Source organism: Chlamydotis macqueenii, chromosome 3, assembly GCF_036417535.1.
Source record: "Chlamydotis macqueenii isolate bChlMac1 chromosome 3, bChlMac1.mat, whole genome shotgun sequence".
In the NCBI taxonomy this organism is placed as follows: domain Eukaryota; kingdom Metazoa; phylum Chordata; class Aves; order Otidiformes; family Otididae; genus Chlamydotis; species Chlamydotis macqueenii.
The window spans coordinates 83,245,691-83,269,402 of record NC_141558.1 but is presented as its reverse complement, the minus strand read 5'-3'; the positions used below and the strand labels follow the sequence as shown (position 1 = coordinate 83,269,402).

Below are 23,712 nucleotides of genomic sequence, written 5' to 3'. Positions count from 1 at the left end.
CTCTCTGCTCGCCTCTCACTTGACGCCCGGGCCGGAGAGCCATTCCCCCGCACAGGCGGCCGCTCTCCCGGCCCTGCCGCCCGCCGAGTGTGCTGGGGTGCCCGCGCTCGGCCGGCCACGCACAGCGGGCCCGCGGGGCCTGGGAAGTGCTGGCACCGCCGCCGCGGCGCTGTGTTTGCTGCCCCGCTACCGAGGCTGCGGGGCTCCCTTTCTCGGCGGGAAGGGCCGGGGGCGCAGCTGCCTTTCGGGGGCCCTCGGAAATGACCCAAACCCCAGGCTTCCTCCTGTCTGCTGTCCCTGGCAGCGCTCGCCCCCCGCTGCGGTAGCAAGTTCAGCGCAGAACGACCCGCTAGTGCACGAGTAACGAGCCGAAAGCCCACGCCGTTCCCCGGGGCCGGAGGGCCACAACCGGGAGGGGTGTCAGCAACCGGTGTTTCCGTGCCATGTGCGAAAATACCGAGACATTCGGTGAGGGGGGGAAGCGAGGAGAACACACGGTTTACGAGCTACGAAAGGTAACGGCGACCGAGGCATCGCTCGCAGTGCGCCCTTTCGGGGGGTGGGGTTTTGGGCGGGAGGGGCAGGGCTGGTCGAGGCTGCCGAGGCCGAGCGGCGGCGGCACCAGCGGGACCCGGGACCCCGGTCCCCGCCCCGCCCCGCGCTGGGCGGCACGCTCCACCTGTCCCTCCGCGAGGCCTCCACGTGGAGGTCCCGGAGCGGTGACGTAGACTCCGGTCGGCGGAAAGGTGCAGCCAATGGGCGGGAAGAAGGGGAGGGGCGAGGGGGCGGGGCGTGCGTCGGGTCAGAGGTGACGCCGGGGATGGTGTCCGGCCTGCCCCCAGCGCGGCCCCGCCTGCCCCTGACCCGGAGCCCGCGGCAGGGACGGCGCGGCGGCGGGCGCCCAGCCCCCCGAGGGTGCGTAGCCTGGCGGCGGTGGGGCCTCGCCGTCCGCCAGCGCCGGAGCGGGATGTGCTGCGGCCTGGGCGGGGGGCGGTGGGGGTTTCCTCGGCGGCCGTGCCGGGTGGGGGGCAGGCAGCCAGCGCGGTGCCCGCTGTCAGGGCCCCCGGCGCGGCCCCGTGCCGAACCGGGGCAGCGTTTCAGCGGTGGGAGGCAGCCTGAGAAGCCGGACCCAAGCCTCAGCCCCGCTGAAGTGCCGCTGAGCGCTGCCGTGACCGGTGCGTTTTTGGAGTTGTGTATTATTTGGGGCATACCAGCCCTCACAGCCCTGCTGAGACGCAGCCCCTCTGGTACCCTAAGCGACCTTTGCTCCCGTGGCGGTGGGGCAGATCTGCCTGGAGCTGGCGTGGCTGGCTGCCTAGAAGGTGTATGAAGACCCAAGCGTGGCTAAAGAGTGCACAGTCGCTGCCTGGGAAAAAGAAAAGTCGTTTTCTGAAAATTACTGTATGCTTCCTTGAAATAGAGGTCCTCATAGAAATTCTTAATTGGACCTCTCTGGTTTTCTGCTTGTTAAGTGCTTGAAATTAAGTGAGTTCTCCTATTTTAGAACTTAACAGGGGTATTTCTAAGCACTCTGTAAATGCGCTGAAAATAGATTGCATTTTTCATGTGTTTTTTTTTTTTTTTGGGGGGGGGGGGAATGTTTTCCTTTTTGTAGGAGATCAAGATGGCCCAAAGAATTTTTAGAATACCTTTGCTGTTCTGCTTTCTGGCTGCATTCTTCATCTCTGGCCGAGCTGAGGAACATGTAGGAGAGAGTCAACACGCAAATATTCGCCTTGATAAGAACTTGGTACAAGATAAAGAGTATGTGTTCTATGTTCTAAAAATGTAAACTTTACTTCTTAATGATTTGCTTATCTCATAAGTGTTGTTACGTGAGTTGGACTTAAGCCTAGGACTTTTCTCAGGATGTTGTAGGACTAGCTGGAGTCAGATATGAGACATGCTTGCTCGATAAGTTTCTAGAGATACTAGACCTAGAAAGGTCTCTCTGGAGCCTTTAGCCCTACTCATACTATAAAGAATTTCTTACAGGAGTCCTGCTTACCTAGATCAACATACTTTAGACAAAATCATATTCTGAACAGGTAGAGTGAGAGTTTTTTCACATTTGTTCTTCATGCAGACAAAACAGTGGTAGCAGCAAATAAAGCTCCCTAGAATACTTTATATTTGACTGGGAAAGATCGTCCTGCAGTTCCAGTGCTTTGGCAAACAGCCAAAAGGAAATTTTGGGCACTGCTTCAGTTGTTTTGATAACCTGCTAAGTAGGCCAGAAGAAACAGAAACAGCAATCTAAGATATTAGAGGCCAGTACAGCACCTGTAACAAACCACCTGTGTGCCTGCTGCATCTTAGTATAAAACTGTAGCTTTCAGTTGTCCTGGTTGCCCAGGGCGCTTTCAGAGATACAGTATTTCCTGTCTACTTGACTGTCTCATCAAAGACTAAATTTGATGTAAACAGAGCATTAAATATTAACTGTTGTGGGGTTTATTTTTTTTTTCTTAGCCACATCATGGAACATTTGGAAGGTGTTATTGAGAAACCAGAATCTGAGATGTCTCCGCAAGAGTTGCAGCTTCATTACTTCAAAATGCATGATTATGATGGCAATAATTTGCTAGATGGGTTAGAGCTTGCTACTGCTATATCGCATGTCCACAAAGAGGTAGGTGGAATTTTGTAACAGCGTGTGTGTCTGGAAAGAGTTCCAGCTCTCTAAAAGCAGCTTACAATAGAACAGAACAGTTACAACACATCTTTAGTGCAGTTACTGTTTTGCCTGAAAATGAGCTTGGTTTTCTCCCTGATAGTTTTGGTTTGATTTATAAATGTGCTAGCTTTATCACAGCTTTTCATGTCGCGTTGCAGTTTTTGAGGAGTCTCCATTGCAGTTTAAACTTTAGAGTGAGGAAGAGTGACTGTAGAGTGAAAATGATTTGACAGAGGGGATACTTTGGTAGGCAGGGACGGGGAGAAAGGGAAGTAATCTAGAATGGGATAATGCTGATGAGAGTTTATAGAAATAGCATGCGATACAATGATGTTCAAGGTTCTAGGGCTACTCTTTTCAACTCCAAACTGTTACTGCCATGGACACACAAACTGTAAGAGACCTCCTGCACAAAATTAGTGTTAGAAGAACCAGTCATGGTCTGCCTTTTTCTAAACACAAATTGTCTTTCCAGCTAGGAACATTTAAGGACAAAGTAGGGAGATACAATTGTTAGGAAGACCATACTCACACACTATCTCATACTGACCCTTTGGAAGTTACAATTCAGAATAGCATAACCTCCTGGGGACACCTGTGGCAAAAAATACCCAGCCAAGAACAGAATAATGACTTGCTGTTTCTTGTGCAAAGGCACCTCTTGGTATTCCTCTTTGCTCATAAGAGGTGATACTAAGAATTTTACTGACTTTAAGCTACTGTGCTGGATTTCTTCACTACTCTGTTGCTGTTGAGCTCTGCATTTTGCAAGTTCTGGTGCACAGGAAGATGTGTCTATACTGTGTAGAAACTATAGTGTCTATACTACATCAAGATCCAAGTTAAGAATACATCTGTTTGTTAGATTATTACCCATCACTGTGCTATTCAGCTTTTAGAACTTTTGGCTGAGAATATTAATGGGATACAGAGTGCTTCTCTGGACTTCATGGCTTGCACCTAGTAAAAGTTGCTTATATTGGTATAAATGATTACATAAAACTTAGTGCCAAATTAGGCACCAAACATGAGCAGCTTAACAAAAAATTAGTTGTCAGTAATCTGTCATGTATGCCACTAGATGGGAAACGCTGCTAAACTGTTTGACATGTTTTTGGTTTTGTAGGAAGGTGGTGAGCATACCCAGGCAATGAAAGAAGAGGAGCTGATTAGTCTAATAGATGATGTCTTAAGAGATGATGATAAGAACAATGACGGATACATTGACTATGCAGAATTTGCAAAATCTCTGGAATAAGGATTTGCAGGGGGCTTGTTTCTCCTTCTAACTACATGGAAATGTGAACCAGTATAATGTGATTTATTACTGTCTCATATCAACCTCTGTGCCGTGAGAAGGAGAGGTGTGCCAGTTCCAGCTGAATTGATTTGGAAGTTGTATACGTTAAGAGACTGGCTAACTCGGAGCGAGAGCCGTGTTTGACTAAACGTAGCTACACATTTGAATCTTGAAACATGGAAACATCAACAGTATTCACATCGGGTACAGCAGGCAGGCTCTTAAGTAGCTGTGTATGAATACTAAATAGATCATATACAACCTAAATTTCAGTTTTTCTGTCATTGGGTTATATAGTACTTGTTTGCTTATATCTTCTGTTTAAACTTACAAAATACCTAGCAAGCAAGAAAAGATTACTGCATATCATTGTATTTCAAGGATAAATGTCCTTTTACCTTCCCCCTAATTTCAAAGGAAATTTGCATTTAAGTGCAGGTGCTTGAAACGGCAATAGTAGAGGAAAAGCGTTTGAATGTGGTTTATGTTTGAGGTTCACATGATACCATATGGACTTTAACACAGTCTTTGAAGAAATTTAGTATTTTTAAATATATGTACTTCCTAGCATACCCTTACATTTTACGTATAAATCTATATATATACACAGTGTTTCAATTTCTTCTCATCCTTCACAGATTTATTTTTTAGATCTTAATTTACTGATTTTTTTCTCTACCTTCTGTGGTGTTATCTTAAGAACAGGAAAGTATTTTTAATACATTTACATGTTGTATTAATGCTGTATAGCATTTACTAGAGTAGCTTCTGCTATCTCATTTTGGAGGTCACGTTAACAGTAAGCCAGTTTAAAAGAAAAGCTTCTGTCCAATTTGTTTTTTACAGTATTAGCCAGCAAGATAATTTAAATGAGCAAATAATGCTGCCTTGTTAAGGTTTAAGTTCATGTTCCTTGACACTTAAATTACGGTATTACTTTCAGGAGGTATTTAATAACTACCAGTTTCAAGATACACTAGTGTTTGCAAATTAACATGGTTCTAGGAATGTTTTCACTGTCTTGACTCAGTATTTGATAAGTCAAACAGTTTAAGGATATTCGAGAAGTGATGTGTTGCTGTGTTATTGATATTTGGTGACTCTAAAACATAGCTGAAATCTTAAATTGCAATCAATCTTTATCCATTAATTGAGAACCTAAATGTTAGCATATTTCTGTAAAATGTATAAAGAGCTATTTTCTGTACAATAATATTCTTATACAAGAGAAACACATTTGTAAAAGAAATTATTTCTTCTGTTTAAATGTTTGTGCAATGAATCCTGAGTGTCAGACTTTTTTCTTTACTAATTATTTATTTTGATACTTTTGTGGCCAGGGTTGTGCTGGTTGTAAAAGCAATAAAAACAAGTTGGGAAGTTGGGGTTTGTGCACTCTGGAGCTAGATTCACAAGGCTGGAAGTCCTTGTGAGAAGTGTACCTATTTTTTTTGTCTTTTTAAGCTCGTCACTGTTACTAGCAGTCATCTTAAAAGAAAGCTGTTCTTTCAGTTAAAGCATTTTTAAGTGTCTCTTTTGAGGATGATTAATCTGGAGTGAATGTTGAATTAGAAGAGAGTATAGAAAATGCTTGTGGGTAGGAGGGGAGAAGAGGTTAAGCTTCTCAGCTTTCAGCACTTAAAGCAGGTTGCCTGTAGATGTGCCAACTCTTACATGCTTATTGCATAAGCTTCTGAGATTTGGATTTATTTGGGACAAAGAACAAGACCAAGGCATTGACTTTTATGCACTGCTCTTAAAAATCATGCTTTTCTTATCAAGTGCAGTCTGTAAACTTAGTCCAGCAACCACCTGCAGGGCACATTTATATACATATGTTGTATTTATATACACATTTATTAACTGCTATTGTACGTGGCAAAAGACATGCACCATAGAAGCTTTATAACAGAAATAATTATGGTAGACGTAGGTAACATGAACGTTGTTTACCAACTACTTTAAACTTGTTTTTAAGAGTTCAGAAGTATGTATAAATAGAAAAATTATTTACTGAAAATGGAGGACCTTTTGCTACCTTTGATTTCATGATGCATGAAGAAAGATCAAAACAAAATTTCTGCTTTCCTAGAAAGAACAGTTCAAGAAGTGCTACCCAAGCTGAAACCTGCATCATCGAGTCTTTACTCAGCCTCCTAAAAGAAATACAAATACTTATCTTTAAGTACACTTAAAGATAAATGGTTTAACAGCTGTCTAGGGAGCTTTCTCTGTTATTGAGTAGAAAAGTCCAAAATTGCTGAGAGTGGTGAGTCAGACTTCTTAAAAAAAAAAAATCTGTGTGCTTAGTTGTAGCGCGTGCAATACCCTAAATGTGCTGGTACAGATCATATATACATACATATAGTATTTTCTATTTCATACATAAAGTATAGAAAATATGGACTTTACAGCAGTACTCACCAGCTATAAAGCTGGTTTAGCTTCCGTAGAACAGTACTGTCTCTATTTCACAGATGGCATAAATAACAGAGCAGAAGGGGTGTATGATTAACTGAAGGTCAATCACATCCCCGGCAAAAACAGAAAACCGCGATAATACCATTGTGCGTGATCTTCACCTCTTCCTAATCTATGATCTCAAGAGATGGGGATTATTTTTCCCCATTAGAGGAGAACGTATCTGGCCTTGTGTTACTGGGTACTACGTGCCCAGTTTAAAGTGACTAGATTATCTGCTTTTACCTCACAAAATATTGCATAATCTAGCAGCTAAAGAAAATACTTAAACTTGTTCTTGAAGCACTCCTAAACTGAGCAGGGTTTTACTAGTTGATCTAGAACATATTCTGTATATGAAGGAGAAAAATCTTGACTGCTTGTCCAGGGCCCATCAGAATGCTGTTAATGGCAAGAATCACTGCCTAGAACTTCCCAGCAACAGTTTTGTCTGCATAGTCATGCAGGCTTTACTACGTTGGTTTTTTTAATTAATGACCTATAACATCAAAATGTCTTAGATTCATTAGGGAATGGTTACAGACTTCCAAATCCTGATTTCATCGGAAGTATTTTCTAATACTGCAATTCACAAGCGTGGGAAGAGTAATGCAGGAATAATGTCATAATCGATGCAGCCACTAGATAGCGTATTGACACTGCACATTCTTTCTCTGTGCTAGGTAACTTGGAGTGCTTCAACAGCCGGGATTTCTCTAAAGCATCCCCACTATTCTGATGATAGGCAGGGCTCGCTCCTCTGTCTTCCGACGCCACATTGCCAGTATGATGCCCCACATTTTTATCAGTTTACACCTGTCATAAAAATTGATCATGGCCGGACTGGTTACTGGTAATTAATTTTCATTGTTTAGGGAATCCAAATCAACTTGAAGTGATAGTAAAGAAACTTGCATTGTAATATTATCAGTAGAAATAATTGTGTAACGGGAAGGCTTTCTAATATAAGCCCCAGGCTTGGCCTGACTTCTTGACCATCTCTACTTGACCTATGAGAGGGTCCAGGAGGTATCTACAGTGGTTTCAATCACCTTTAAAGACTATTACAGGGTTTTCGTAGGACCTGAAGTCTTACTGGTTTTGCATTAGATGTCAGCAAGAGCTTCTGTCGCTGTTCTTACAAGGCATAGGCCCAGTGTGGTCTGTTCAGCCATTTTTGCTTAAGGTGAAGCTTACTGTTTTTTCCTTCCTCTCCCCTATCACAGTCTCACTGTCTGCCCATTGCATCATGAAACAGCTGCGTAATGTTCTAAGTTTTTAATAAACATGTTAGGGCAAGGATCATTGCATACCTTAGTCTGGAATATTTATTATCACAAGGAATTTGTGTTCTAAATGTTTCATCAGCACAGATCCTCTGTCCACATTGAATGAGATCCATTATAAGGGCAGTTATTAATGCCTTACAGCAGGTTTCTCTGAAGTTACCCTTTTCTTCCCATTCTTCTTCCTAAATTCTGAACAGCAGCCTAAATCTTAAGGGTTAATACATACTGTAATTGTCACTGTCTTCCTCAGCTGAGTGGCAGTTTTACATGTAGGTAGAGGGCAGTGTAACATACAACTCAAAGTCTACTACCAGATCCGACATTTTACAAGAAATCAGTACTGCAGTGAACATCATAGTGTCAACTTCTGCCGCTTGATCCAACTGAGTGACTGACAGCACTAGATTTCAAGAAGGCAGATGTCAATAAACTTGGAGAATGGATAGGTAAGATTTCATAAGAGGCAAATCTAAAGGAAAAGCAAATTACGGAGAACTGTCAGTTCCTTCAAGAAATGCTAATAAGAAACCAAGTGCAACTTATGCCATTTTTGAGGAAATTCAGCAGAAGTCAGCTAATTCACAACCTTTTAATTGACCGCAAGCATAAGAGAGATATCTGTAAAGTAGAAAGTAGGTCAGCTGGTAGAGAACCCAAGAGAATACTCCATTCATGGGTGGGTTGGAGGGGTGTATACAGTCAGTAATAACAAACTACACAAGATGCAACTAGCAGAACTTATGAAAAGCAACAGAAATTTTAGAGGCAAAGTTGTAAGAGAAAAATGAAGGTAAGTTTGGACCACTACTCAAAGACGGAGGGAGTGCTAACAGCAGGGAACATCAAGGAAACTGAAGAGTTTCATGTCCTTTTTTCCTCCATTTTTCATCAATCTTTACTAAAAAAGTCAACAGCAAGCAGATAGTGCCATTATTGCAAGGAAAAAGGGATAAAATTTTAGCCCAAAATATGCAAAATCTGCTTAGAGAGTAAGCAGTTAAGTTAGATGTTTTCCAGTTGCCTCAGCCTGATCAACTTCACTCTAGGAGTCTTAAAGGGAGGGTGAAGTAATGGCTGCAGATGTCATATAGCTTGAATTTATTAATTTTATTTAATTTTTTGCAAAGCCTTTAGCAGTACTTCCTATTATATCCTCATGAACAGGCTAGTGAACTGTGATCTAAATGAAACTGCTGTGGGAAGGGGCAGGAGGTCAAGTCTGGTTGGCTAATTCTATCCACGGGCTAATTCCATCGTAACCTATCAAAATACACATGTTTTGCAAGGAATTCTGTGGGCCTTGGTCCCATTTCAAGTTTCATTTGAGATTTTCATTGAAGGCATCATCTCTGTAGACTCCTATTGAGCCAGCCATATTCCAGTTTTGCCCTAATCCATCTAGATCTCAGTTATACATCTCATCTTCTTATCATCATAACCTATTTTCCCTCTTGAAAGCCCCTGAAAACTTGTTCGTTACTTCTACCTTCCAGTCATGCAGTTCTTCAGCCACAGAAGACAACGGCCATTTCGACAGTTCTGCTGCACTCAGTTCCGTGCTGCGTGGCAGAGCAGCCTGCAACCAGCAATGATGTCCTGCTCAGTCCTGTAAGGTTATGCTCACTATCAACATCATCTAAGGGCAAAACCCTGCCAAGTTTCTACAGAGCACATTCAAAATGCCATTATGAAGAGCCAGAAGTGAGCTCTTGGAACCAGAACAGGAGAAAGAAGCATATTCCTGACTGCAAGATAATGTTTCGCTTAGGATTCAACTCCTAGCTCCAGAGCATGGAGCTACCACAGCTTCTTCACAAAAAAAGAACAACAGTAAAAAGACTGTTAAGAGTCTTTAAAATGATAAAATGAATTCCTAGCCCTGCTTTCAGCAAATAGTCAACTGTTTTTGTTCATACTGAGAATATAGTGTAAGAACATCCACACTGAGTCAAAACTAAGGTCCATCTAGCCCAAGAGCTTGCTTCAGATAGCGGCCAAGAACAGATGCTGATGGAATAATAAACAGAGAAAGCATGGTGTCATACTTCTCCCAAATAGAATCACAGAATCATAGAATAGTTTGGGTTGGAAATGACCTTTAAAGGTCATCTAGTCCAACCTCCCTGCAACAAGCAGGGACATTTTGTAGGTCAGGGATTTGACTCCAAGAACAACAAAACCAACTAAAGTCAGGAGCTCAGAAAGATCAAGGCTTAAATGTTAAAGTCTGGCAACATTATTAACTAAAAGCAAGGTCTTATGGGACATGGGCAATGTCCCATGGTCAATGGTGCATCCTGGGCAGACTTTACTGTTGATGTTGCTATGCTAAAACCTTCAGTACAAGCTAAGGGGATGCAGCGATATAGCACAACTATACTGTTTCCAGATGTCACATTCTTCTTACTTAAAGTGAGAGACACTGAAAATTGTCTAATGAATCTGTTTGCTTCTGGTTTTGGTCACACTTCAAGAACTGTCTTTAAAAATTACCCAATTTTGAGAAAGCCCTAGCACATATTTTGAAATAAATCCTCTTTAAGAATAGAACATTATACCTTAGAACTCATAAAACCAGAAATAAGCCACAGAAGATAGAATCATAGAATCATAGAATGGTTAGGGTTGGAAGGGACCTTCAAAGGTCATCTAGTCCAACCCCCCTGCAAGGAGCAGGGACATCCCTGACTAGATCAGGTTGCTCAGAGCCTCATCCAGCCTGGCCTTGAACGTTTCCAGAGATGGGGCCTCCACCACCTTTCTGGGCAACCTGTTCCAGTGTTCTACAACTCGCATTGTAAAAAATTTTTTCCTAATTTCTAATCTAAATCTACCCCCCTCTATTTTAAAACCACTACCTCTCGTCCTATCGCAACAGGCCCTACTGAACAGCCTTTCCCCATCTTTCTTGTAGGCCCCCTTGAGGTACTGGAAGACCGCTATCAGGTCTCCCCGGAGCCTCCTCTTCTGCAGGCTGAACAGCCCCAACTGTCTCAGCCTGTCCTTATAAGAGAGGTGCTCCAGCCCTTTTATCATCTTCGTGGCCCGAATATATGCTGAAAAATAATACTGACTTAAGTCTCATCATGTGTGGCTCGCAGCCATCAGAGACTGACATATTGGCACGAATCATGGCAGGTATGAAATTTTTGACCCAGGAAAGAGCACGGGGATGAGTAGAAAGAGATTTGAATACTGTTGCCTTTGGGAGAAATGCTGTTCCCTTTGAGAGGAATGCTGTTCCCTTTGGGAGAGGTCTCCAGGGACTGTGCAGAAGAGGTTGTAAAGCCACGCTGTCAGCTTCAGCATGGGTTGCAGTGGGAGTCAGGAAACACACAGGTCAGGATTTTATACAGCAGTACATGCAGACAGGACTAGTCTCAAAGAAGGAACATGTCTGTTTAGTATACACGCAGAGTTGTTTAGAAACCTTACATACGCCACCATAAATTTATCAGCACATTGGCACTAACTAGTTGAGTTAAAATCTCCAAAGAACACATAACACATATACGTACACACACTGAGGCAGGAACCACTTTCAGTAACCAAATAATTCTGTCACCAGACAGCCTAAAACTATTCAAAGGCACCATTTCTAGCCAAGACCAACAGATTTGAAATATTTTTTGAATCTCTAGGCAAATGAATTTTCAGGGTATGACAAGCCAAAGTCTTTAGGAAACTCTCCAAGCAGATGATCTCATTTATTTTAGCCATCATCTCTCTTAAACACCTTGACCAGTTTCCTTCAACTGTTCCAAAAAAATCTGTCCCAGAATAAGATGATGCCTGTGAAGTTGTAGGTGTATAGGGCTAATTTTGGCAAAGTGAGGAACAGGAATAAAATAAAGTTTATAATGGAAACTTAAGGACATCTGCAGTTTACTGAATACTGTTCAGTGTGATCTATATAATGCGTGATCTTTCCATTGTAGCAAAAATATAAAGTGTTTTTATTATCGTCAAGGGAAAAGACCACTTCCTCCCTATGAAGTCCTAGCTATGAGACAAAAAGACCTGGCAGGTCATGCAAGTATTTTTGCTTCCTCCAACTAAAATGTTTATAGGATCCAGATTCATTTCCTAAGGTCTGGCTTGAGGATTTGTGCAGAGTATTACACCATGTTGGCAGTGCAGAATGATGACAATTTCTGACTGCAGATGTGTCTCCACCACAGACCTTATTAAGATTGCAGCATGGCATTGACATACCCAACTAGCTTTAAATTAGCTAGCTAAGGTACAGCTAACACCATGGCAATGCCATTACAGAACACAGCACAACTGCAAAACCCACCATAAAAGCAGAGTACAGTAAATGGTCAGATATTTTTTGTAGGCCATCTTGAACACTGTTTTCCTGGGATAACATTACTAATTGAACCGAAGCGATCTAGTTCAATGGGAACTCAGGTTTGTCAGAGCTCTAAATCATGTGAAAGTCCAGTAATATGGGTAGTTAAATTAAAATATTCTAGGTGGCTACAAAGTTTGCTTCTAGGTAGTTCCTAGCCAATAGGTCCTACAGTTCACTTTGATGCTCGCTTTGGGAAAACGTAGCACATACAGAGCTTTTATTGAGATCCGGAAATATTCTGAGTTGCACAATGGATAAGGAAAAACTCCTCTAGGGACCTTACACAAGCCTTCTCGGATTCCTGTGGCAGTTGGATGTCCTCTCTAGGGGCTTGTGAAGCTCAGTCTAATAAAAATATCTGTAGGGAAAGGGTTATATATGCCGCAGATCAGAGAGCACATTTCCACCCAATGTGCAACTGAGCTGTCATCTGCGGATACTGCTCCCAGAAATAGCATATCATCCTCAAAGTTACTTTAGGTCCACTAAACCCCATCACACTTCTGACTCGCACCCATGCCTCTTACTTCTAGTCGCCAAATGGCCTCCTAACACAACCATCTCACCTGGGGATAATTTAGTTCAGCCTGAAAGCTTTTCCTGTTGGCCTCTCTAGTATTGTCTGGAAATGCAGAGAAAAAAAAAAATTGATTCAGTGGACGAAATTTAAGTCATTCTAAAAGCTGCCAAACTAACTCATCTCCAGGAACTTGTAACTTCAGCCTGGTGCTCAGATCAGCAAGGAGATCTGAAAAACTGCTCCTGATCCTGTATTACAGGGAATGCTGGTCAGAAATACAACTGGACAGCAGTGCAGAAGGTAAAGAGTGAGCAGAGGAGAGCTATAAAACCATCATACATACCTAAATCTGAGATGTGCTCAAACTTAAGCCACTAGAAGCCATCTTCCCAAATTGTGCTCCCTGATAGCGTAATCTCAGTCTGCTTAAAACAACTTCCGTCAACAACATGGGCTACAATATGGGACTAAGTACGTCAGTGGAACAAAGTACAGCCTGAAAAGAGATTGGTCATTTTAGAAAAGGTTAAAACTGTCTACCAAGTTGAGAGCCTTGAATGTGGAATCTCTTGCACTGAGACTGTTTATGTGCAACTCCAACTTCAGCCTGAGCACCGACCACTGGGGAGCATCTAACTCCAGATGTTTTTCCTGCTCCTTCAAGAAAGGAGAAATGTACAGTTACTCACTGGAAATTTGTGTTCAAGTCACTTTTCAGTGATACATGAGCTTGGAAATGCTGTGACTATTCATCTAGGCCCTTCCACACACAAAACTTCAGTTTGCGGTGACATATGGCATGGGAAATTTCAGCTCAAGCAGCTGACGCCTGGCAAAATTATAAACAATCAGAAACAAGGCCTTCTAATGGAAACTGTTAGACAGCCTTAGCTGTTGGGCCACTGTCGTCTTCACAGCCAGAGAGTGATTTAATCTGTCAGTTATGTGAGCAGTAGGAGTGGTGAATAGGTCTTTGTATTCATTCACAGCAAGTACGTACTCAGAATGACATACAATTTGGGGTTTTTGTTGTCTGATAGTCCACTGGATCTCTAAATAGATGGGAGTTTGCACAACTCGGCTATCCAAAGTAGTGCCACAAAAGATACCATCCATGTTCAGAAAGAGGGATTCCCAAGGTGGCTGACTAGTGTCCTTCCTCCCCAACTTAACTTGTCTGTCATTACCTATGTAACTTAAAAGCCTCATGTCAACAAAGAAGCCTAGTTTTTCCCTCAGTTTTGTCCATCCTTGATGGCCACACTTATAATCAGGGTGGAGCAGGGCCATGAATGCAGCTCGTCTGTGGCTGCCAGCACAAGGTAGCAGAGCCACAGGGCTCCTCCACAGAGCCATGCCACTTACACCTGCCAGGACCATGCTAGCAGCCCAGAGGTTTTGGGTGACCACATTCCCAGAGGTGCTCAGCTGTGCTGGCAACATGGGGAGCAGAGCAGGGGCACAGGGCTCAGGTGCCAGGTGACTCCTTTGCAGAACAACTGCTCCACGTTTTATTGGTGAGCACAGTTTTCTGACTTCTTTTGTTGCTGCAGCAGCACAAAAGGACTGGGACAGGGCCAGCAACTAATATCATGTTTTTACCTGGTGTAGCTGAAAACAGACTATGTTCTATTTTATGTTCAAAAACAAGCCTTTAAATAAAGCTGGTTACAGCTCTGCCAAGCTCTGGTAGACATAGTGGTCCACTCTTCCCTAGCAGCTGTCTGGGCTGGAAACTGTCTGGATATAATCCCCTGTAAAACAGAGCTACAGGGGCACAAGAGTGAGGTTTGCCATCCGCTCAAGGTCCTTCATTAGCTTAGCTTTTATAATCCTTGGGAAGCCAGTGGCAACTAGTCCTAAGCCAAACTCCTTCATTGCCATAGATAAAAATGCTAATGCACACCAATTTGAGCAAAATGAAATGATTGTAAAGCTTCCAAGGATATTTCCAAATGCCAGCCAAAAACTCTCTGAAAAGTCTCACTTTGAGATAGATTACTACATGCTACCCTACAACCTCTCCTCCCTGGAGAGGTGCAGCTTCCGAACTCGTCTGCATTATAACCAGTGTGAAAAACTGGAGTCTATCACTGGCCATACTGCAGTGCATCCCATTTCATCTTGGCACCACACCCAAAGATTATTTCTACTGTTCAGATGAATATGGCCTATTTATTTTTCTCTTATTCTTATGATCAGTTATTTCTTAGCACTTAATCCCAGTGTGGACAAGGTGCTCAGACTTTGTTAGCTCAGCCAGACTCTAAACAACTTGAATAGTGTTTTTCCTCTCTCTTTTCACTCCCTGAGCTGTCCTTAAACATACACGCTCTTGACTCATAAGGGTGAGCTGATCATGGGAGGAGGCATAGCAGAGAAAAGATCTCTGTGGGTGACTGAGGATGGCGGTATATAGGATTTGGAAGGGATAGGGCACAGCTGCCTCCACCAGATCTATGCTGGGGAGCTGAGATATTATGGCTACATATGAAGGCTTGACTCCCTGCTGTGCTGCTGGGGTGTCCTGCCCCAGCAGAGCGTGGTGCTACCAGTAGGGCACAACCAGAGAAAGTCGGGGAATCTTTCCCTCTCCCATTTTCCTGCTGGTCAGACCTCGGTTTCTGGAGAGCACCTTTCCTCAGTGAGCAGCTGGGTCAGTCTCTAGTGTGGAGTATCATGAAAGGTTTGAATGGTGGTGTCCATCACTACCAGAAAGCAAACCATTCCCCCAGGCGCAGGACTGTCAAGGCTGGCTCCTAACTTTTATCTTATCTGGCCACTGCAAAAGAAACTGTTGAAGTGCTGGCAAACCATGAACTATGAGTAGCCACTTAAATCCATCCCTATTCAATGAAATGACAGGAATTAAGTGCTTAGAGCTAAGTGTGTGCTTAAGTGCTTCACTGAAAGGCATAAACTTTGAAGCAAGGCGTTTTCAGAGGACAGGAGATAAGGGGAGGAGGGAACATTCTCCTACAGCCATTACTTCTAAAGGCACAGGAGGGGATCTACTGTCCAACCTGAGTGAAGCCAGCTGCATTTGGGAACCGTTAGACCAGAGGTGAAGTTAGACTGGGATACTACTACATTTGCCATTTAAACATTGCAGAGAAAGACCATGCAGCACGGTACCTGTAAAGATGCAAGTCACTTCAGGCTGCTAATAGGTTCATTGAACCACCATCAACCCAGATAATTAGAGAGAAGGTACCAGCTTCTCAGCGTGTTCTCTCCTTTTGATAGACGGCTCCCAGAAGTCATGCAAGATTTTCATAAGGCGAGATAATAAGCTGTCAGTCGTAGGAAGCCTAGAGTGAACCACACAGAAAATCAACATGGTCTGAAAACAAGAAACATGTCAAACTGCAAAAACAGTTTCTTTCTTTAAAAATAACATAAGGGAGTGATTTGAACAAGCAAGCTTTGCTTTACAAGTCATATTCTAGCCATCAGCTGAATAGAAGGAAAGTATCGGTGTGATTCCTGAGTGACTTGATAGGAAACATGCTGAAATTAACTCTTGATATGAATTTGCCCAGTGTCATCTCTTGCTTTCCAGGCTTCATGACTTCATCCTCAGCTCCTCCTCTTCCCTGTAGACATGAAGTTAGAGAGAACAAGGAGGAGAAAGGACAGTGAGGTGGGAGGAAATCATAGAGAAACAATACATAATACTTCTTTATGTTCTATCCCATATATCATATACATGTTTTGACTCTCAATAAATATACTTACTCATGTATTTACTTACATAAGTGACAGGGAAGACTTAGACGGTCACCAAGTCCTGTGAGCACAGGATGTCATCTCAAACAGAAAACACGTGAGAAAACTCATGTAACCCATGTGCATTGCCAGGGCACCACATGGGCTGTGGGGACGGGATAGGATGTGGGCCCAGCTCAGTGGGTACCATGACCAGGCAGGGATGTGGAGAACTGGAGCCCAGCCCTGCTGTGGCATCACTGGAGCGGGGGCTGATTTGGGGTCCTGGGCCTTGGATAGGGTGAGCAGGGGGCTGGGCAGGGACATTAGGGCCCCTTACTACCTTCAGAGCCTTGGTAGCCATGGCCCAAATGTCAAAGATATCCTAGGTCTATGTGAGGACACATGAGATAGAGGTAGGCTGTGCAGATACAGCTACCTCCAGCAGTTTGGAGCGAATCCAGCAGTGCTGGTAAAGGGACGACGTAAACTCTATTATCCTGATCCACACAGTGGAGTTGCCCCAAGCAGGGCAGATGCTGTTAGCCATGAAAAGCCCCAGCACCTCCATTCCTAGCAATCGGGAAGAACAGGTTTTTCATGGCCCAGGGCTTCAGCAGAAGAAAAGACCAACTTGAGTAAAGCACTGTCATCCTCTCCTGCTCCGCTCTTGTCCCATTCTGGGACTGCCCATGACAGCACTTCCCAAGAAGGGAGAGGAAGATATTTGAAAACCAAGGCTATCGCTGACTTTTCTTCAGCACATTATTTCACTTGAGGAGGATCAGCCACCTGGGTTTACTCAGGTGGAATACTCTGTATGAGGCCTTCATTTAGTGTTTGGCTGCTTAGTTTTTTTCCAACAGAGAGAGTAGAAAAATTGTCTGCAAGTGACAGTTTGGGTTGCTGGGCTTTAGTGGTTTTTATTTTTCTCCCCTCAGCGATTTGTGCCAAGTGTTACTTCATGCATATGAAACACACAACTTCCAGCCTTTCCTCACTGGTGTGAAGTAAGAGTTTGGCACGTGTTGAAAACAACAAGCAGAAATTAACTTGCCCTCTCCCTTCTTTTATGTCAATACTCACCAGTAGTTATTTGCAGAATTAATCACATAGTCATCTTGCCGTCACCTTAATTCTCCACATTAAAAAGGGATTATATAACAAATTAACCTGGTCTAGTCTATCTTCCAGGGACTTACCCAGTGGTTTGCTCTTCTGTATTAAATTAGCAGTTAAAGAAGCTTTTGGCTTTCAGACATGTTCTGAATACCTTCCCAAGTTGAGACCACCGGTGCTAGGAATTGCTGAAGTGCTTACTGCTCTGGAACCACCTCCTTGGTATTTGCAGAGACTGAACTCCAGCTGACCCACCACGCAGTGAAAACATACGGGTAGACACTTGTAATCTGATCTTCCGACATTTGCCTTCCCGTTTAGAAAAACCAATCCCCCAGTTCACCAGGGTCATAGAGCCTTCAGACTCTTTCCTGTCCTCGTTTAAATATAACTCAGGGTTCAGACTTGGGGTATGTGACAATGGAGTCTCTGCTAATTCTCTCTCTGGTGATGGCTTAGCGGGAGGCAGCAGTTGCAAAGCACAGATGAGTTTCCAACAGTTGTGCAAGAACACCTCCATTGCCTTCAGTGATGGGGATATCTGCTGACCAGAGGGGTAAGTTGCAAAGACACTGTCTTATTCCTCCTCAGCTGACTGTATGTTGGAGAACTAATCCTTCTTTCATACAGAATTACACAGAATGAAGTCTGCTGATCGCTAGTCATCTGAAGGTCTGATGCAATGCCTGCTGAAGCCAAAGGCTGTTTTTCTTCTGCCTTTATAGGCTTTGGATCATCGCCTTACTGAAAACACTAAACCTTTGAGTATTTCAAGCTTTAGGGTCAAACCCCCTTACTTTCTGCATTCTTTGCTTTTAGCTGTAACAAGTCCATGTCACCACCACAGTGCTAGATTTGATGGCAAACAGGCCTGTGAATCAGTACAGAAAAAATCATGTACTCCTGTTTTTTTCCCTTTCCTTTCTTCAGCTTCTCCCTTGAGGGTGTAAACCCAACTGCTCATAGGCCTTTCTCATACTCATTGAAATTGCAACTTCATGTTTTACTGTGCTAGAATGAGATAAATACATTAACATGGCCAACAGATAACTTCTACTGACACTTACCAATATTAGGTATTATTGCTTGATTTTAAGCAATAATTCCCAGGTTTCTTAGAAAAAAAAAAATCTTACATATTTTAAAGAAAAATGCCTGATGAAAAAAAAAGAAAGAAAATTATATTCTGATTTTTCCAAGACTGGACAGTAAGTCTGACCTCCTGTACATGTCTTCTGCATGCCTTTGCAGCAGATCCTGAATTGCTTGTGAAAGGTGTTGGCCTGAAGTGTGGAGTAACTGAGCTCACCCATGTATCTGCATTACTTGTACAGCACAGACAGCGAAAGGGTGCCTGTCTTCACTGTGCTTGCAGCGCTTACCTGAAGAAATCCTAAAGGACTGACTGCTGATGACACCTCTGAGTGCTGCCCACCATCAGAGTTTTCACATTGCAGACATGCTCTCACAAGTACTTCATGCGGGACTTCAGAGGATGGTTAGGTGACCACAGCTTTTGGAGGCCATGCGTAAGCCAGAGGTGGAGGTATCTGCTCTTAACTAAAGATCCACTCCTCATGCAGAAGACAAAACAGAATCTGAAGAAAGAAGAAAATATAATCCCTTGTTTTCAGAGTTGCTGATACTTACAGCTAGTGATTGCAACAAATAAATGTTCTGTTTAAACCTGTCCTATACTACAGCAAACAGTTCTTGCCTGGGAAGGTGTGAAGATGACCACAGTGGGTCTAAAAAAACCATCCCTCTTAGTTTTGATTTCTGTCATTCTCTGCTATGTATCTTTTTTGCCCATGCAGTCACTTCATGACCCGTTAACCCACGTTGCTTTGAGAAAGCTCAGTTAAGGAAAATTCAGTATGAAGCCACTTTTTTTTTACAGTACCCTTATGTTCTGCCTACCACAGTTGTAAAAGAATGGTGTTTATCCAGCTGCACAAATTATCAGTAATGTTCAACTGATTTTGAAGTTTCCCTTTAAAAAGGCTTTATGAGGTGTGCTTTTTTTAAATATGAAAACCTGATTCTATTTGTTTTTATTTTTGTTTTATTCCCAACACCCTCTGACTTAAGAACAGCTAAATATTCTCATGGGAGGAACGTATTGTACCATGCCTCAATATTCATCAAAGTAATTAAAGTCACCCAAAGACGAATTAATTGGTCCTAAAATTGCACACAATTATTGAACAATTAAGTAATATTTCATCTGAATTTCTTCATAGTAAGCAAAAACTATGTGCAAACATGCCATCTGAGATCGAAACTCCAGGTACTTGCCTAAGGAGTGATGGCTTGCAGCAGATAGGGTGGATAAATAAAATTTAAAAACCCATTTCAAGTGGCAAACTACATAGGTAGCAATAGTGGTTCCTGCTGCCTTTGGGGATCTTCACACCCAGAAATGGAAGAATTTGCAGAAATTGTCTTTCCAACCACCAAAACCTAAAAGCTTCTACCCACTCAGAATGTATCTATAAAATAAAGAGGATGCCTTACAGAAATGGACACGGATAAAGAATCTATTTCTATAGAAGGGATTTCTATACATATCAAAGTAATGACTTGGTATTTTGACAATGTAATTTTTTTTCCTCATTTTTTACACTTTTTCAGGATTTTACACTGCTGATTTAAACATCTCCAATTCTGCAGCCTGGTTTAATGTGATCTATATGTAACATGTCCCACAAGTGATATGAACGACATACTCCCCTGTGCCAATATGCACAGCTTTAGTTCACAGCGCAGTAGCTTGTACTTTTCCATCTAGTACTTTTGCTTTAGTCCCCAGTGTCAGGCAGTATTGTAATAGTGAAAAGTAATATTGCAAATATTACATCTAAAATGTCTCCTGTTCTATAAAATGTGCTAGTCCTGTAAGAGTGAAACCCTGTTGGAATCTGATAACTCAACGGGAGGCAAAACAATCAGACATTGGCAGTTTCTGTAGAATATTTGTGCCCTTCATTTTTAGTCCAGCAGCATGGACAGGTTGGAATTGCATTGGCAAGCCCACACACTTGTCAAAAAAATTTCAGCCCCCTCTGGTGCAGTTACATGGGATTCAGAACACAACAAACAACTTCTGACCTCTCTGAGCAGCGATCACCCCCAATTGCGGCATTCTGCAAACTGGGAAAATAAACAAAGAAAACTAAACTAAAGAAAGAAAACTGGTTTTATACAAAACAACAGACAAACAAACCAAAAATGTTTCAAAGGAAGAGACTGACCCAAGCAGCTATGCATTAGTATATCTGCCTCAGAGAAATTTTCCACTACCCCCCAAAAAACCCACAAGTAAACCATGCATTAATTATCCCCTTGAATGTATTTTCTGTAATGTTTTCCTTAAAAACAATGAGAGGAGAGGAGCTGGAGATTAAGAAAAAAAAATGAAGAGGAAAATCCCATCCTAAAGTGTTGAGGGACATATTGGTCAGGGAGGGATGTATTCAGAGAGGTTTCTTAGAAGTTCCTCACATTAATCCTGTTGGCAGCTAGCAGAACTTGCGTCGTAGGGCTTCTGGGCTTGGGTCTACAGGATTGCTGCAAAACACCAGCACAATGCCTGTGGCAACAACAGAAAAACTCTAGAGTACGTAGGAATCAAAGTAAAGAGAATGACAAGCATGTTTTAAGAACAATATATTGGGAAGAAGACAGGGGCAGTGAAAAAAACAGAAGTAGGAAACCCCTTCAAAACTGTAAAGTGCTAAAAGATTCATTCAGAAGTGTCTCCTCCAAAGCAAAATATTCCTATCGCCTCACTTCCTTGACAATGCCATTTCCATAGAGTCTGGAATCTGATCTGGCACATCTAATTTACAGAAGCTTATGAAGTTTATGTACTATAACAGCACACGAGCAATGATGTACTATGGATTTTACATGTGTATTTTATTTTTCCACGGAAGTCAATAAAATCATGCCAGCAGAAATCTTGGCTTTACATTCACATAAAATATTTTATCCAAAAGAACAAGCAAAACTCTAATCAGACTGCATCACATTATATTGTTACAAACTGTAATTAATCTGCTCAGACTGAAAAGCTATACTAGTTTTTGACTGAAAGGCTTGTCATTAAGTTTCCAACTTGTTTACATGTAATGCAACATGACAGGAATTTGTGCAGAAATGAGAGAAAATGAGCTATTTGAAATTAACTGCTTGGAATCCTGTCTATAGCTGTTTGCAGTCTGCAGTGGATTGGCAAGGCTGGTTACATGGATTTATGTGGGATTCGTAGGAGGATTTCTCATACTACTGAGCTGTTTTTTAAGAAACGCTTAGTGAAAACTCACCATGCCTTTGGGTTTTCAGGTTTAGGGAGCGAGGAAGTCTGCAGTAACATCCTTGGTTTCTAGTAAGAGTAAATAATAAATCTAAAAAATGAAAATATGTGAATTGTATTAAGCAGGACAGGTAAAAGTAATGTGATTTGTACCTTGTATGTGAAGCACGGCAGTTGCCTGCCCCAGTCCTTTTAGCATGGGATGCCGAGACAGACAATGGAGCCCTGCAGAACAGCTGGGCAAAAAGCAGCACCTGGGCACCACAGGGTCTCTCACGTGATCGCAGGAGATGCTGCACAGAAAGACAGGGAGGAGAAGATTTGCATTAGGTAAGTACAGAAGAAGATCTGCCAGTGTGCCTGTGCAGTGACTAGCTGGTGTTAGCTTGGATGTAGAGAGTCAAGGTGAGCATAGGATCTAGGCTCTGTGCTCAGGCCTGGGCTGTAGGCAGATAGATCCTGTTTAGGAAAGTTCCTTCAGTTGTGCCATTTTTTTTTAAACTCCTTAGCCTAGCTAGTTAGTTAGTTAGAACGAAAGGCAGGAAGGAAATTTGCTCTCTTCAAAAGCCAGAAAGAATTAGTTTGCAAACATGAATCATGAAAGTTCAGAAAACGGGAAGTAATTTAAAAGATCCAAGTATTTATTTATTTGTTTGTTTTAAACTTCATACTTGGCAACTTTCAGCCAACCTGATCTGAGGCAGAAGCAGAAGTTTAGTAATAAGATTTTTTAATGTCTGAGATATGTTTTGGGCCAAAAATGAGTTATGATCTTGTATGCCAATTTAGGATATCTCAAAGAAATAGCATCAGGGATCGGAGGCTAGGTACCCAGCATTTGCTGTCACTTCACAATGTTTCAAACTTAGTACTTGAAATATTGAGAATGCCTAAATCACCAGGTGCCTTTAAAATCTTCATTTAAAACCTTTTCTGTGTCAGAGAAGAATCTTTCCCCTTCATCTGGGAAAGTGTATTTGATGATGGGAAGAGAAGAAGGAAAATTTATTGGACTAATCAAGAAGGCAACTGGAAAAACTGAGTTCATTCTCCAAAAAAATAATATGCTCATGGAAAACCAGCTGAAAGTTAGTGCTTCAGATGAATCCATTTTGGAAGAGGAAGAAATTATGTTGCTGGTGTTAAAAAGACAAGTCTGGAGACAGATGTCGTAATTTCTTCCACTGGCAAAGGACTAGTGCTGAGTAGTGATGAGAGCAGTCACCAATGGTAGGTCCCACTCCCTTGGCAAGTTTGTGACTGCTGTCAGGCACAGAAGGATGCTGCTGCAGTGTCTCTGCCTCCACCAGCCTCCAAGTTGCCAGCAGCCTGTGCCCAATCGCTTCACTGTGAGACTGGACCAGCCGTCAGCATGCTTAGGGACTTGCTCAAGACACAAACACTACCTGCCTTCACCTGAGAGCCCTCCTGGTGGAGGGGCTGAAGGGCGACATGCTTTATTTACTTTTATCAGTTGTTTTTGGAGAACTGGACTAGCTACTGGATTTTCTCATGAATTTGTTTTTGTTTACACACAGCAGCTATTGCTCATCATCCTCAGCAAATGCACTCCAAAGCACACAGGTGCCTTTCCCTGGAGATGGGTTCCCCCATACAGAAAAAACACTGACATCTGAGAGGGAACCACAGAAGGAAACACAGACCACAGAGCAAAAGTCCTGTTCATCTCTAAATTAGTTGTCCTTCAATTAGGTAATTAGATATGTAAGAGATTGAAAATGCCTCTACAAAGACAGTGAGATAACTCTGTTCACGTCTCAGACACTGAACGAAGACTGATTCAGTAAAGCCAGTGGAAAATTATTAATAAAAGAGGTGCTTTGTGTGCTAGTCTTGTTTCTCTCTCTAGCTCATTCTTGCTGTTTGACTGATCTGAGTTACAGCAACTGGGTCTGCAAATATAAATATTGCATTTCTAGCTTTCATGCTTGCTTTGAAGC

General features: G+C 42.5%; 1 protein-coding gene across 4 annotated transcripts; it reads left to right on the top strand.

Annotated features, from left to right (window-relative positions):
* Positions 1-13: 13 nt before the first annotated feature.
* MCFD2 (multiple coagulation factor deficiency 2, ER cargo receptor complex subunit) lies at positions 14-19,123 on the top strand. Of its 4 annotated transcripts, none has more exons than XM_086745755.1 (6): positions 411-515; positions 1,616-1,764; positions 2,473-2,632; positions 7,121-7,290; positions 17,893-17,989; positions 18,064-19,123. In XM_086745755.1, the coding sequence occupies exons 1-5, from the start codon at positions 444-446 to the stop codon at positions 17,963-17,965; spliced, it is 624 nt and encodes a 207-aa protein (XP_086601881.1). In that variant the 5' UTR covers positions 411-443; the 3' UTR covers positions 17,966-17,989; positions 18,064-19,123. The 4 variants fall into 4 exon arrangements, with proteins under 4 accessions (XP_086601879.1, XP_086601881.1, XP_086601880.1 ...); XM_086745754.1 differs by lacking the exon at positions 411-515 and adding an exon at positions 796-915; XM_086745753.1 differs by lacking the exons at positions 17,893-17,989; positions 18,064-19,123 and adding an exon at positions 16,169-16,479 and having other exon boundaries at positions 14-515.
* Positions 19,124-23,712: the final 4,589 nt, after the last annotated feature.

What these genes read in the sequence shown, in the direction of transcription:
- MCFD2 (XM_086745755.1), top strand. Translation starts at nt 444, where the DNA reads ATGTGCGAAAATACCGAGACATTCGGTGAGGGGGGGAAGCGAGGAGAA. An exon ending in CGGTTTACGAGCTACGAAAG is followed by an intron (nt 516 to 1,615) that starts GTAACGGCGACC and finishes TCCTTTTTGTAG; the next exon opens with GAGATCAAGATGGCCCAAAG. An exon ending in AACTTGGTACAAGATAAAGA is followed by an intron (nt 1,765 to 2,472) that starts GTATGTGTTCTA and finishes TTTTTTTCTTAG; the next exon opens with CCACATCATGGAACATTTGG.